Here is a 15,994-nt window from a genome sequence, read left to right as displayed (position 1 = left end):
AGAAAATTTTTTAATTATGTCTTGGATATATTGACGACTGAAGTTAGATCCTCCCTCTTTTCTGACTTTCTGAAAATGAGCAAATAACAGGACGAAGTAGAAAGAACTCTTATTTTTCAAGCTGTCGTGAACAAAAAAATAATACAAAGTATTTGAAACCAGAAGCTGGACTTTCTAACATTTCTAAAACCAGCCTCCAGTGTTCAGTGAAGGTACTGCAGCATATTTTTTCCTTCCTGTTAGGCTCTAAATTAGAAAATGGAAATTGGGGTGTTGGTCTGAAATATGACGTTTATGTGACAAGAAGGTGGGACATTTGACACTTTCACATTGAAGAAATTCTGCTCTAAAATGTTTGTGATTCTAAATCTGTAAAATGTAACTTTTTTTTCTATTTGCAGAGGAACTTGTTTTTGGTCATACTTGATGGGGCATGTGGTCTGTTCTAATGAGTTTTATCCCAGCATGCACCACTGCTGTTCAGAATGGTACCCGCCCCTTCAATGTCTTTGGTACACAAGTAGGTCCAGATGTGGGTTTAGGAATCAGATAAATATGGTTTCAGCCCAATTTTTTTTTCTGTTTTGTTTAGTTCATTAACATGAAATATTCATGCCAGTGAATTATAGTAATAAGTTGTTTGCAGATGATAGTTTCATACATATTCAGTCTCTGATTTCCTGCTAGTTAATGGTTGAATCAGACGTAGATAATCAGCTGCAGATGATTGGAGCTCCGCTGATTAGCAGATCTTGTCTGAACTCAGTTTTCTGCAGCTTTGTAGAGTGTGTTTGTGCTGCGACAGATCGTAGACAGAAGGACAGTAGTGAGTTGTTTGGCAGAGATGATGATGCCACCATCTATTCAGTAGACAAGGGCTCTGTGCCAGTGACGGAGTCCGGCCGATGCCGCGGGTTTGTATTTCCAACAGCTGACTCGCTGCTGGAGTCTTGGGTTTCTGTAACTCAGGAATAGTGCTTCAATAGAAGTAAAAGTGATGGTTTTAGATAAAATGTTCTGCTTAGGGAGTTGTAAATTTTGCCTAAATCAGTTTATCCTAATCGCTTAGCGCTCCTGGAAAATTAAATGTAAAAGTGAAACTAATCTGGACATTCCTCAGGTTTAGAGCCGGCACAAAGGGACACAGTCAGTCCTGAAGTCATGCGAGCGTCGGTTATATTTTAATATTCGCCTGGCGGCTGTCTTGACTAATTCAAGCTTTGGCGGAGGGGATGGGCGCACACAGATACGCACATTCCAGGCTGTTGGCCCTGTGACCCAGTTGTTGTTTGGTGTTGTGTGTGCACGCCAGTGACTGACCTGCACTTGTGTGTGTATCGCACAGACGTCGCACAGCAGCGACAGATGGAGATCTGGTAAACCCCGACGATAATGCCAGATAATAGAGCTCGGATTCCCTCACACAAGTGTGAACGCACACGTGGCTGCAGACCAGCATCCCGACTGATGTTGGTTTTTTGGAGCTTTTATTTTGTCGTCCGTGTCCTCAGTACACCTCATTTCCTTCATTTGATGACATGCCTTTTATCCTCCATGTTTCCATGTTCAAGCTGAAGAATCCAGATTAGAAACGACAGATCTCTGTCTCAAATCTTGTATCTGATGGGTTAAGAAAAGACCGTGTTGAGGGGAAGTATGTTGGGGGTCATTTCGGAGTGGTGCTGGAGTCAGGCTTGTTTGTGTTTGCACGACCCCCCCGGTAGGGTCCAAAGTGAGTGCACCCGTGTGTTGGAGTGCAGATCAGACAGGCCTCCTGCTGCCTGCTGCTTTGAACTCTGACCAGCATCAGCGCCGGTGGCCGTCGACCGGCGGAAAGCAGCTGGCTGCCACCTTTGAATTCGCCCTGCACGCCGTGAAAACTTGTCGGAACACGACCTCCACACAAAAGAGGACGATGCGAGCGCCAAAGGCAGACAACCATCTACCTTTTAGCGTCTTAACAGAGTAATCTCTACCTTTCACAAGGTGTGTTTTGTCACACAGGAGGATTTTTTTTTTTAAAGAAAAGAGAAGAGGAAAACAGGCATGTTCAAAGGTACGACAGGGCCTATAATTAAGTTTTCAAGTTGGAAACTGAAATTGAACTGTGAAGCATGTGTTGAAACAGATGTGAACGCCTTTCTTCAGACCATTTAATGGAATTTAAAGCATCCCTTTAAAAATTTAGATTTAGAGGATCATCACAGAGAATAGAGACTTGTCCACAAACACATAACATATAATCCCTTCCTCTCTCTTTGGGGTCCAGATGACTCCAACCACAGATTGATGTTTGATTCCTTCCATGACAAATGTGGACAAAGGTGGACAGGATTTTATGTCTGTCATGGACATTAGTGAAACTCAAAAATCAAAGATAAAAAAAACTTCAGCGCACTGTCTTGGGGGGTCCAGACGACCCCACTGTTAATGTAAACAAACCAAGAAGAGCGGAAGGGTTACAAGAAATCGATGAGATTCGACCGAAATTGGATCAAAAAGAAAACTTGAGGCACTTTCACACTGCACTGTTTGGTCTGGTGTACTTTAAATAGGTGCAAAAACTCATCTGAACTTTTAAATGATTCTCTGTAAACACAGATGAACAATCTCAACAATAGAGTCACAAAAATGTCTAATCAGTAGGTGTAGAGACAACTTAATGTGCTAGCTAACAGGTCTGCAGGAATACTTTTTACAAATTCCACTGGATTGTTTCCCTTCACCATGGCAACAAGAAAGCAGAAAACTGATGAAGTACACTTTGAACTTTAAGATATGAAAATGTCTATAAAGGCTAGTTTAAAACGCAAAAAAATACAACATTCAATAAACAATCGGAATGCTAGCATCGACTCCATTATGTCTACACCTGACATCCGTCCGTCCGCAAAGCTAAATGTAGGACTTCTATGTCCAGTTCAGATTTAGATTTTACAGCAACAATTTCAGAAACGTGAAACAGGTCTAGGTTTTGAAACAACTTTCAAAATAAAATGTCATCCAGTTCCGCCAAGTTTAATTTTGAAGTACAAAAACAATTTATGACTTAGAGCACATGTCAAAGTCAAGGCCCAGGGGCCGGATCCAGATCATTTTATTTTATTGTTATTAATGACCCGATGTTATCTTGAGCTCATTTCTAACTTGTATAATTTTGACAACATATATTTTTATGGAGGGTAAAATATGGAAAGTTATTGAAGGTTTAAGTTGATTTATTCTTGAGTAACATTCCTGTAATTTTATTATTCATAATTATGTTATAATTCATAAAAGTTATGGTTTTAACGCTTTAAAAAAGGGCATTCTGTTAGCTTTTTGGATTATTTTGGCATTGATTAAGATTATTTTAAGCTTTTTTGGAGTTTAGCTAATATGTCAGCTTCATGCTAGCTGTTCTGGCTAATTTAGACTTTTCTATTTAAATTTTCTAGGCTGTTTTGGAGTTTGCCTAATATTTACACGCTAGCTGTTTTAGCTAATTTAGGCCTTAGGGTAATTTGGCATTTAGCTAATACTTTAGCTGGCTATCAACTTCAGAGTTTTAGCTATCAGCTTCAGCATCTTCAGCGGCCAAATTCAGCTTACAGCATTCACACTAGCATTATCACAGGTAATGCTATATATCTAGTTCGTAATTAAAAGTGTATCAAAAAGAAATAGGAGGCACTTTCACACTGCACTGTTTGGTCTGGTGTCCTTTAAATAGGCATGAAAACTCATCTGAACTTTTAAATAACTCTGTAAGCGCTGATAACCAATCTCGACAAAAGTGATCCAAAAATGTCTAATTAGTAAATGTACAGACAAAATAAATTCAGCAAACTTAAAGTGCTAGCTAGTGGGTATAAACAAATTCCACTGGATTGTGTCCTTTCACCATGGCAACAAGAAAGCAGAACATTAAAAACTGATTGAATACAGTTTGAACTTTCAGGTTTGAAAATGAAGGCTAATAATGGTACCAGTCGGTCCTCCATTTTGTAATGGCCCGGCCCGGTCCATCTGGACCGCTCAGTGGAAACAAGGCTTTATACAATACGTAAGGGTGACGTTGGAGAGACACAGGCGTGGCATATGAGTTTTTCATTACAAAGTCATGATTAATTTTTAAGAATTTTAAATGAGGACAGGAATCCCACTTGGTAAAAAATATTAAAACAGTTCTAAAGATATTAAAGCTAAAGTCACTGGGGACCAGAGAGGGGCAGAATCCATGAATATGGAGTAGTGCTGCCACAAACGATTATTTTAACAGTTGACTCATCACTGATTATTTTGTCCGATTAGTCGACTAATCGGGTATTGCGTAAAGTGGATGTTAAGCACACATCTTAACCTTCAATAGCTTTAAACTAACTAAAAACTAGAAAAGTTGAATTACGATAATGAGTTGATTATGATAATGCTAGTTTGAATTCTTTTTGCTAAAAATTGTGATGCAATTTACTTCAGTTGCTGAAGGGATTTAATGAAAATGCAAAAGCTATTTGCAAAATGTTAAATTTGCTGAAATACTGGAACTTTCATTAAAGAACTATGAAAGAGCGTTGAAGAATTCAGAATTTTTTTTAATTAAAATTGCTTAAAAATCCAGAATTCATGCCAATTTTGCAAAAATATTTAGTGTGCTGCTTAAAAATGAGCTAAACCCCAAATTAGCCCCAAAAAAGCTAACACGTTGCTTAAATACTAGCTAAACTCCAAAATTGCCTAAAATACCTCAGTAAGCTAAATATGTCAAAAACGTTAGCCTGTTGCTAAAATAGAAGCTAAACTCTAAATTAGCCTATAAAGCCTCAGTAAAAAAACAAATTACCCAGAAACGTTAGCATATTGCTAAAATAGAAGTTAAACTCTAAATTAGCCTAATAAAAAATAACCTCAGTAAGAAAAATAAGCTAAAAACGTTAGCCTGTTGCTAAAATAGAAGCTAAACTCTAAATTAGCATAAAAAAACCTCAGTAGAAAAAAAAATAAGCTAAAAACGTTAGCCTGTTGCTAAAATATTTGCTAAACTCTAAATTAGCATAAAAAATCCAGTTGTTAACAAATTAGCCAAAAAAATGTTAGCATGTTGCTAAAATATTTGTTGAACTCCAAATTTTTTTGAAAATTACTATAAAATATGCAAATATAGCCCATGAATATATTTGAAGTTTGGCAGGAACTATTTTTCATAAAAGACAACGTTTTGGTATCACTGAGTCAAATATATTAAAAGTGCATTTTTTGGTGCTGAACACTCACAACGTTGTTCAACTTTACATGGAAAACCTGTCCTCTGTTCCACCGTACCGATCAGCCTCCGTTGCCTTTTAAACTGCTCCTTCCAGGCTGAAATACGCAGATCCTCCGATTGGACGTCCTAGAGGTGAAAATGGCCGCCCGCGTATTATCTTCTTCCCTCAGCTAAGCCCCTGAGAAAAAGAATGAATGAAGCGGGGAAGGGGGTCTCCGGTCTGGGGGAGGGGTGCTAAGGGGTGGGGGGGGGGAATTCTTTTTAGGCCCCCATAATCACTATTTGTGTTTGGCAGTGTCGCCCCACTTTATGTGTGTGTGTTGGGGTTAAAGGGGTTCAGCTCTGCTGCTATAGTTTGATTTCATTCACTCGTCTGAGGACAAAGCTGCGTTTTGGAGCTGCAGTGGTGAAAAGCTGCCCGACGCCTGAATGTCTGATGTTTCTGCAGAGTTCACTGCTGAACATCTCCAACCAGCCTCCGTTTGCTTTCATTCAGTCGTTACAGCATCCCAAAAATGGAAATAGGTGTTTAAGTCTAAGCAGACTGTTATGTTTGAAGCTCAAATTACTGTTTGTTCACTGAACAGATTCAAAACATGGTTAAAATTACAAAAAAATATATATTTAAATAAACTGACATTTTTTTTATTTTAACATTTTCTATGTTTCAGCTGCAAAGACCTTCAAAATAAAACAAAAATCTACAACTTGGCGTGAAAAGAACACAAAATAAGAGTTGACTGAAAGCTGGGGTTTCCTCAAACAATTAAATGCATTTATTGCATAAAATAAAACACTAATTATTAACGCTAGCTTAGCTTAAAGTGAAGATGTACACAAAAACATGTTAATTAAAAAAAAGACAAGACAATGTATGTCAGTGTTTATGTTTGGTGCTTATGTCGTTGTGTTGAGGAATGTTTTTGTCTTGTGTTATTATGAATGTGTTCTCATTCTCAGCTCTTTATTTGAGCATAGAATGAACAAAAAAATAAATATAAAAAAAGTCTAAGAGGCAATAAAAGTAAGAGTTTTTTCACAACAAAAGCCCATTTTGCTGTAATTTTCGGTTCTCTGGCCTCCTGTTTGCACTGGATTTGTTAATTCAATCACACAGGGGGCCGAAATCCAAAACACACCTTAGGTCGCGGGCCGAACAGGATAAACATTTATTGAACACTATAAAAATAGATTTTAAAACTTTAAAACTTTTTAATATTACTATGAACTAGATATATAGCATTACCTGCGATGACGCTAGCATGAATGCTGCAAGCTTAATTTGGCCACTGAAGATGCTAGTGCTGATAGCTGAAGATGCTGAAATTGATAACTGAAAATATGTAAATGTAAATATTAGCCTAACTTCAAAACAGCCTAAAAACGTAAATAGAAAAGCCAAAACAGCTAATGTGTAGCAGAAATATTAGCTAAACTTCAAAATAGCCTAAAAAAATCTTAGTAAATACCAAAATAGTCCCAAAATCTAGCAGAATGACAATTTTTCAAACTTTAACTATAAGCTCCGTTAAAGAATTAATCTAGATTAATGCTTTGGATGAATTCATGTCTGTCAGTTTCCATTTGTATATTAATAGTCTGTCCCTCATCAGGTCAGGGGGCAGTTCTCTGACCCCCCTTCTTAATCTTCCTGACCTCAGATGTGTGGTGGATGGATGTGGTTGTCAACTTCTTTAAAATATTTTTAAAGCTGTTCTTCTAAAACACTAAATCCAAATCCATCTGGAGCGTTGAACATTTGTGGCTGTGATCCAGCGTTCTTAAGAGGTTGACCCTCCAAAGGGACAGCTGCACCGGAGAGCAAACACACCACCTGACTTTACCACACACTGCTGCGTCACACAAACCCATCCATGCCAACGCTGAATATATAGTTCAGCGTTTCTTCTGTCTTTTCACAACAAATGTGGAAAGGTCTAACAGTTTCGAGCTTCAAATGCACACATGAAGTTTAAAAGATCGATTTAACAGAACTATTTATTTCTGGAAAAATAAACTGCATCCACTGCTGCCTGATAAATAGTTGCTAAAAAGACCTCCATAATAAATGTATAGCGAAAAAAAAAAATCATTTTTAGATTAGACATACCCCCAAAAAATGAAAAAAAAACAATGGAAAAAAATGATGACATCACAGTGACGAAAAAGGTAAAAAAATGGGGTCAAAATCTCTTATTAGGCTCATATATATTTGTATACAGTACATCCTACAAAAAAGATATATGTCAAGGATTTCCAAAGGAGATCATTATGGGATGGCCACAGGATCTATGGCTTAACAGCCATTTTGTAGCAAGATGTCAAATTTGGCAACTTTTTATTTTTTTCTACAACATGGAAGAAACTGTGTATGAGGAATTAGGCAGGGCGATAAAACGATATATATCACAACTTTGATCACGACATGGATGACTGAGCATCTACACAGTCATATACAAAAGTCACAGACGTGCTGCCAGGTTAAGTCGACAACCACAACAAAGTTTGTTTACTTTTGACTTCAGAAGGAGGCCGCCATCTTAAATGATCCCAGAAAATCTGCTTAATCAGCTCTAAGTTGAAACCTAATTGAAAATACTGTGAAAATTGAATAAAATAATTAAACAACGTAACAAACAATATACGTAGATATATTAGGAATTTTGGCACAAAAAGCCTCAGTTGCCAAGGAAACCCAAGTTTACTTTTGTTGATTTTTCTAAAAGTGGCATAGACCAGACAACTATAAAATAAATGGTTGCTATGGAGATAAAACCAACAGAGAAGCCAACATTTTGAACAAAAAATGTTTTTTTTGCTTCAAAATAAGTTGATTTACAGCTAATTAGATCATTTTCCGTGAATGTTTTTTACGTTATAAAATAAGAGTGATACCAAAGACATATTTGCTTTTTCCCCTTACATTCTCCATATTTATCGTCCAGATCCAGACATCGGCTGCTCTATACAGTCTGAACTCCAAGCACGAGTCACTGTCTAGCCAGTGGTATGCTGACACACTGGACGCCGCATTACTTCAGACGTAAGCTCTTAATCTGAAAGGGTCCTGTGCCGTACGGAGCGGCTGCAGAGATCCCCTTCAGTGCGCTCGCTCTAAATATGAAGTGATCAAAACATCACGATGTTTGCCACAAACCCTGAAAATGCTTTTTGTATTTGTGATAATTCGAGCTGCATGACCACCTGCATGTCTCTTGTTTTTGATAAATGAGATTTTAACAAAACCGCAAGTTAAGTCAAGTCATACCCCAGGCATTTACAAGAAGAGCTTCAGGGAATAATTCTAGTTGGAGGAAATTAAAAATGACATCGTAAGATGCAGCATCACCAACAAAAAGGCTTGAAAAACATGATACAAAATAACAATCTTAGCCAAATAAATACAACATTTACTGGAAGAAGGTCGTAAAAAATATTGAAACCATTATCCAACATATTCTAACAGAATGACCTACAAATATAAAGTAATCATTTACCACAACTGTAATCTTCTTCATTCTTTGAAACAGTTTTAATCTTGATGGACATGAACTTTTTCAGGCCATTTTGTGGATTGTTTACCATTAGATTCCACGTTTGGAGGTTCAGATGGCGTGGAAGCCCTCCATTGGACACGTTTGTTTGGTTTGCTCTTACATGATAATTAAATCCCCTCACTCCCGGTTCCTCTCCTGTGTCTGGACCTCTCGGCTGAGCGTTTCACACTCATGTCAGCGCCAGCCTTTGTCTGTGCGCCGATCCAACACGGAGAAGACGGGTTCTCTCAGTTTTCACTCAGAGAAGATGCTTCACCGTGCCAACGGTTCGGCATGGGGGCCAGGGGGGGCGGAGGGGGGGTTGCTTTTTGTCTGAGCCGCCTAAATGAGATTATTGTAATCCAGCTTTACGGGAGACAAGAGGAAATTCTAATGCAGTTTACTTCATCTTCACTTTCATCGCTCTGGTTGCTTCTCTTATTTTTTAGATTTCTTCGACTTTTGTTTTAGGTGTTACTCCGATGGCTTCATTTCACCTCCATTTCTGCACATCCGGGGTGTCAAACTCAATCGCACAAGGGGCCAAAATCCAAAACACACCTTAGGTCGAACAGGATCAACATTTATTCAACACTCTAAAACTACATTTTTGAAAGCGTAACTTTGAATTATGAACTAGATATATAACATTACCTCTGATAATGCTAGTCTGAATGCTGTAAGATGAATTTGACCGCTGAAGATGCTGAAATTGATAGATGGAAACGCTGAAGTTAGTAGAAGCTGAAATATTAGCTAAATGCCAAATTACCCTGAAAAACAAAACAAAACAAAAAACTTAGATTAGCCAAAACAGCTAGCATGTAGCTGAAATATCAGCTAAACTAGTCCAAAAAGTTAGCAGAATGACAATTTTTAAAACTTTAAAACCATAACTTTTCAACATAATTATGAATAATAAAAAGGCAGGAATATTATTCCAGAATAAATCAACTTAAACCTTAAATAACTTTCTATATTTTACTCTCCATAAAGACATATTTTGTCAAAGTTATAAAAGAAATAAGCGCAAAATAACATCGGGTCATTAATAACAATAAAATAAAATGATCTGGAGGGCCGGATAGAATTACCCAGAGGGCCGGATCTGGCCCCCGGGCCTTGACTTTGACACATGAGCTGTACGGTTTATATGGATGTATGTTTAAAGAAACACACGTTTAATCAAACCAAACAAACCTAGGACATTTTCAGCAACACTTTTATCTTGAATCGTATTTGATGAGTTTGACCATCAGTGCACTGAACAAACTAGACGTCACCACAAAGACTGAAAGGTGTTTCTATCATTTCTTTGCTCTCTGTCTCTGTTCAGATGACATCCTGCAGAAGGAGGCGGGGCCTCTGTGTGCAGCAGAAGTTGGCTCTGAACTTCAGAAACAGTTTGCCATCCTGCCAGGTGGGTTTAAGTTTCTTAAAGTCAGACTGAACTGATTTGAAGTTGAACTAACTGAAAAGTTTTTTTGCTTCATTGAATTTTTTTTTTCATTGAAAACTGAAAAAGTTTCAAGTCTTCTTTCAAGTCAATTCTGAAACCTTTAGTCACAAGTCCAGATAAAGTTCAGGTGTTTGACTCCAAGACAAAAAAATGTACGGAGCCCTGGAAAAAACACTCCAAAAAAATGTTGTTCCGTCAAATTAGCAATTTGTGTGCAAACATTAGCATAAGTTAACACAATGCTGACAAAATTCAAAGGTTGTTTGCTCAAGAGCTGAGCTTGTGTGCATAAAAAAATACCAAGTTGTACAAACAAAATACTACTTTGTGAGCAAAAACTGCAAAATTGTGCACGCAAAATGCGAACTTCTATGCACAAATGACTAAGTTCCACATGCAAAATGCTAACTTGTGTTCACCAAATGCTAAGTTCTCTGTACAAAATGTTATATTGTGCATACAAAACACTAACTTATGAACAAAGAATCCTAGCTTTATGTGCACAAGACACTAAGTTATACACGCAAAATGCCAACTTGCTTTTACAAAATGCTATCTTTTGTGCACAAAATACTAACTTATGTGCACAAAACAATACCTTGTGTGCACAAAATGCTAACTAGTGTTCTCAAATACTAACTTGTGAACATAAAATGCAAAATTGTGCGCAAAAAACTTGTATGTACAAATTACTAATTTGTACAATTGCGATGTTGTGTGCACAAAATGCAACGTTGTGCACACAAATTATTACATTTTACGCACAAGACACTAATTTGTGTGCACAAATTGCTGATTTAAGAGAGCGATTTTTTTTTTTTTATGTCATGTCCAGGGATCTGTAAAATTAGAAGGTAGACATCTAAAAAATGTGTTTTCGAAAAAGGAAACTGAAGCTAAACAAATGAATATTTCCTCGTCAGACAGCCTGGATCATCTCATCTTTGTTGACGTGTATGAAAATGTATTTTATATTATGAAAATGTCCGAATATTTAGTTTATTTACTCCTACAATGCAAGAAAACATTGTTTAAAAACATTGACTCCGCCCTTTTAAAGTATCTCTCAGCTTTAATGTGAAAAGTTTCCCTTTTTGGTGGAAACACAGAAACTATCCCACCCTCCCACGAGACGGCACGCAGGGCAGGATACAAACAAACCTGTGCACACATATCTGCACGCCGAGGGCCCCGACCCCGGTTACCATGACGACTGTGATCGCTCTGTGAATAATTCAGCGCTGTGACGACGGGCCGTGCAACTTGACCCTCCAGTGAAAGACATGACGGGACTCTCTGACCATCGGTCTTTATTTGTGACATTTTACAGGTTTAAAGCAAAAGTTCGGTTTATTTGACTGTTTTTTAGTTCCCCATTAATCCTTGTTCATTTGCAGTGACTCTCAACAGAAAGAGTCAGTGCTGTCCATCCAGCTGCCAGCAGGTCCATTAAAAGCTAGCAGCAGGTTGATAACAAGCCCTGACGCCTGTCTGACCCCTCTATAACCCCCCCGACCTCTGTGTCTCCAGGGGGCCGCGGGACAAACGGCAGCCCCATCATCATCTTCCCAGAGTATCCAGACTTCAGTGATCTGCAGGAGGAGGAGCTCCAGAATGTGCTCAGCTACCTCACCAGCGTACCCAGGTGAGGGCCGCACACTTACTCCAGTTTCATGATTCGGAATGAAACGGAAGTACCGTGTTCCTCCAGTAGGTGTCACTGCAGTGCTGAAGGTTTAAAAACAAGGGAAAGAAAAGTGAACATTTTAAATGAGGAACATTTTACAGCTAGAAAAGCTGCATTACCTGCGATAATGCTAGTGTGAATGCTTTAAGCTGAAATTGAAGACGCTGAAGCTTTTTGATGAAAATGGAGACGCAATTTACTTTAATTGCTGGAGGGATTTGCTGAAAATGCTAAAGCTATTTGCAAAATGTTTGCTGAAAGACAAGAAATTCTGTTTAAAAATCATGAAAGACCGCTGGAGTTGACCTAAATTTCTGAAAAATTTGTAATAAAATTGCCTAAAAATCCATAACAAATGACAATTTTGCAAATATATTGTGTGGAGACATTTAAAACATGAATAAATTGAATAAACAGATTAGTGTTGTCCCTTATTTATATTTCAATAACCTTCTTTTATCATTAAAAACTTAAATAAAACACTCCTGTGAAGTAGCTTTAATAAACAAGTAAAAATACAGCAAATATAAACTAGGAAAAAATACAATTTTCTTGTTATGTTGTTATAATTAGTCATGTGATAAAGTTTAGTGACTTTAGCTTTAATATCTTTAGAGCTATTGAACATTTTTGACCAAATGTGATTCCTGTCCTCATTTAATATTCTTAAGAATACATTTTGATTTTGTTTTAGCATAAATTTTTTGAGTGTTCATGAATAGCTGATATCATTATTAGTTTTAATTTATTAGTTTTATTTATTTATTTATATTAAGATTATGTGCTTCTTTTTAAGTTCTTAAGACATCACATTTTCGGTTTTATTACCAAAGTAGTTAATTTTCTTAACTGTTATTTCTCTGTCAGATAAATAAAACAGGCATATCAAAGAACAGCTCGGGTCCTAAGGAGTTAAATCACGGCGCTAGCATGTAGCAGTTAGCAGCTGCTGTGTAGCCATCTGTCTGCAGCATGAAGAGCTTCACATTAAAAAGAAAAAAAAACTTTTTCTGTTAAAATATATTTATAGGTTGTTTTTTGAGTTTTGACAAACCAATAGAGACACTTGTTGTCAGTTTAAAGCGTTTTTAAAAGAGTTATTGGTCCCGGAAGTTAGCTTTCTAGCTAGCTTTGTTTACGTTAGCCTTCTGCTTGAGCTGCTGCCGTTTTCTGCTGCGTTTTCTGGTGATGACATTTTGTGATCTTTTCATGACATGCAGACTTGGAGTGGAGTATTTATCCATAAAGATGAGATGAAATATAAAGCTCTGATCATAATGAGAATAAATGAAATATCCGATCCTGATCGGACAAAGGAGTCCGATTTCGACTGAGTCCTCAATCACGTGGCCGGGCCCGATTTCAATCACGTGATCGGATCGGGACATCCCTATTAATTATTAGCTAAACTCCAAAACAGCCTAAGATTTTATAGTAAACTAAATTAGTCAAAAATGTTAGCATGTTGCTTGAAAAGAAGCTAAACTCCAAATTAGCCTTTAAGAACCTCAGTAGATAACAAATTAGCAAATATTTTAGTAACATTCTAACGTTTTTGGCTAAACCCCAAATTAATTCAATTCAATTATATTTATATAATCCAAAATCACAAAGAAAATTTGCCCCATTGGGCTTCATGCAAATTAGCATAAAAAACCTCAGTAGATAACAAACAAGCCAACAAAGCTAGCACATAGCCTAAATACGAGCTAAACTCCAAAATAGCCTAAAATTCCTCAGTAAATTAAATTAACCAAAAACGTTAGCATGTTGCTAAAATATTAGCTAAACTCCACGTTGTTTTGAAAATGATTAGAAAAGATGAAAACATAGTTCATGAATGTATTTAAAGGCTTGTTGCTAATCTATTTACATTTTTTAAATTTGAAGACTTTTTCATTTATTTCCTATGGGGAATATGTTGCTCAATATTTTAAAAACTTTCAAATTTATGAATACCAAAACTACAAGCAGTAATGTCCTGAACGAGCTAAACGTTTTGATACCAAATTGCTGAAATCCTTGAAAGTGAGTTTTTACGTACTGAAAAATGTACAGACAGAAGCAGGAGAATCAGTACAGTGTGAATGCTTACTAAGCAATCACACATTCATGTACAAATACATTAAAATAGCTTTTTCTCTGATTGAATCTGTTTGGTTTAAACAGATTACCTCCCTCCACGGATCATTAATGGGAGGGGGCGGTACGGAGACGCCTCCACATCATTGTCATGGCGGCCCTTTCAGTATTTTTGGTGTCTCATCACCTTTCATGCATAACACCCCCCTCCTCCCCCACCCCCCCATCTCCTCAACCATCGGCTGCTCTCCGAGCTCCTATTGGCTATCGGGAGAGCTGCAGGCGGCAGAGCCGCGCGCTGATTGGCCGAGGTGGAGGAGCAGAGAGAGGGAGAGAGGAGGGGGAGATGCTCTTCAAGCATCGGTCACCTCTCTCCTTCTCCGGTGCGCTATGAACGCTGGATGAACAGGGAGAAAAAAAGAGAAAGAGTGTTTTTGGAGCGATGGTGGATTCTGTTTTCATCCGGACACGATAGGATTTCTTCCTTTGTGCATTGTGGGATTTTGGTGAGGATGGACTGAGGATCGCACGGTGCAGCACTGCTGGGTACAGGACATTTCTCTCTGCATGTGTGATGAGAACGCAGACGGACCGGACGGTTTTTCCAATGCTGCCGTCGGCGTTTTGCACGTGACCTGTGAACGCCGTGTTCCCGGTGCGTTTGGGTGTATGTCAGCTCGTCCAACAGGAGCTTTACCGAAAATGCGGCATTCTCTCACACACACACACACACACACACACACGTACATTAGCTTAATGAGGCGGCTACATATGGCCCTGCCTGTGGAGCCGATGGCACACACTCCGACTGCAGAGCCAACGTTGCCATGGTAATCGGAAGGGCCTCTCATAGCCATCCCTGGTGACAAATGATGACACAAAAGCATTGCTCCTTAAACATGACCAGACTTTCATAATAAAAGCTGCCACTTTAGGGTTAAGAAAATAAAAGCTTTTGAGTGGGCTCCATTAAAACAACACAAGTCATGAGATTCGATGACCATTCTGCCGTCTCCACCAAACGCCTGCACATGTAGACGTGACATCTGCGGCGGCACACGCCCTCCACCCTTATCTCCCCGGCACACCGACAGAGGAAATGTGCGATAACGGCGTGCGCCTCTCTCCCACAGCGCCGCAGCATCAGGAGAGGGCTTCATCCTGGTCATCGACCGCCGACTGGACCGATGGACCGCCGTCAGGGCCACCCTGCTCCGCATCGCAGTAAGACCTCCGCCGTGTTTGGCCTTGCAGGGCGAGCTTTACGCCCCTCCAGCTGCAGAGGGGCCTGCTCTGAATCTTTTTGAAAGATGAGGACAGGGAGTTAAAAAAAGCTGCTTATCAGGCAGGAGCTTCAGCCTCTTGGGGTGAGCACAGTTTGTTTATGTGTGAGGCAGACGTGAACACGTGCTCACACCTTTTCCTGTCTGCTAGAGGAGATCCACACAAAGATCAGCATTTCCCTCGTATACAATCGAGAAACAATTATCTTACAATGAAAGAAAATTCTAATTCGGACATAGATTAGGATGTAAATAATTGACAAAACTTGTGTAAAACTAAAAGCTTTTAGTGATTAAAAAAAGTTAAATGCTAGTGTAATTATTTAAACACAAAGATGAGTAAAATATAAATAAAAAATATATTTATAGTTAATCAAATTGGTAAAAAATAAAAAAAGACCTACATGAAGTATGAATTTGACAGATTTATCCAGGACTCTGAGTAAAACTGCATTTTAAAGATTTATTTTATTATATTTAGCATAGGATCCTGATAAGTAGTTAGAGCGCATAAGTCAAAGTCAAGGCCCGGGGGCCGGACCTGGCGTGACCTGGAGTGATTTTATCCGGCCCTCCAGGTCATTTTATTTTATTGTTATTAATGATCTGATGTTATCTGGAGCTCATTTCTAACTTGTATAATTTTGACCAAATATATTTTTATAGAATGTAATATACTGAAATTTATTAAAGATTTAAGTT

General features: G+C 38.2%; 1 protein-coding gene across 6 annotated transcripts in view; it reads left to right on the top strand.

Moving 5' to 3' along the window:
* mcf2la (mcf.2 cell line derived transforming sequence-like a) overlaps positions 1-15,994 on the top strand; it is an 87,260-nt gene that overhangs the window by 27,651 nt on the left and 43,615 nt on the right. For 4 of the 6 annotated variants that reach the window (XM_024294408.2, XM_024294407.2, XM_024294409.2 and 1 more), the window contains exons 2-4: positions 10,118-10,201; positions 11,771-11,885; positions 15,143-15,233. In XM_024294408.2, the coding sequence (XP_024150176.1) occupies positions 10,118-10,201; positions 11,771-11,885; positions 15,143-15,233 (290 nt within the window). Of the gene's footprint in view, positions 1-10,117; positions 10,202-11,770; positions 11,886-14,332; positions 14,665-15,142; positions 15,234-15,994 lie in introns of those variants that run through there. The other 2 variants (XM_024294413.2, XM_024294412.2) reach the window with 2 other exon arrangements.

The sequence above is a fragment of the Oryzias melastigma genome, linkage group LG9 (genome assembly GCF_002922805.2).
Source record: "Oryzias melastigma strain HK-1 linkage group LG9, ASM292280v2, whole genome shotgun sequence".
NCBI lineage: Eukaryota > Metazoa > Chordata > Actinopteri > Beloniformes > Adrianichthyidae > Oryzias > Oryzias melastigma.
This window is presented reverse-complemented; position numbering and strand designations above follow the sequence as displayed.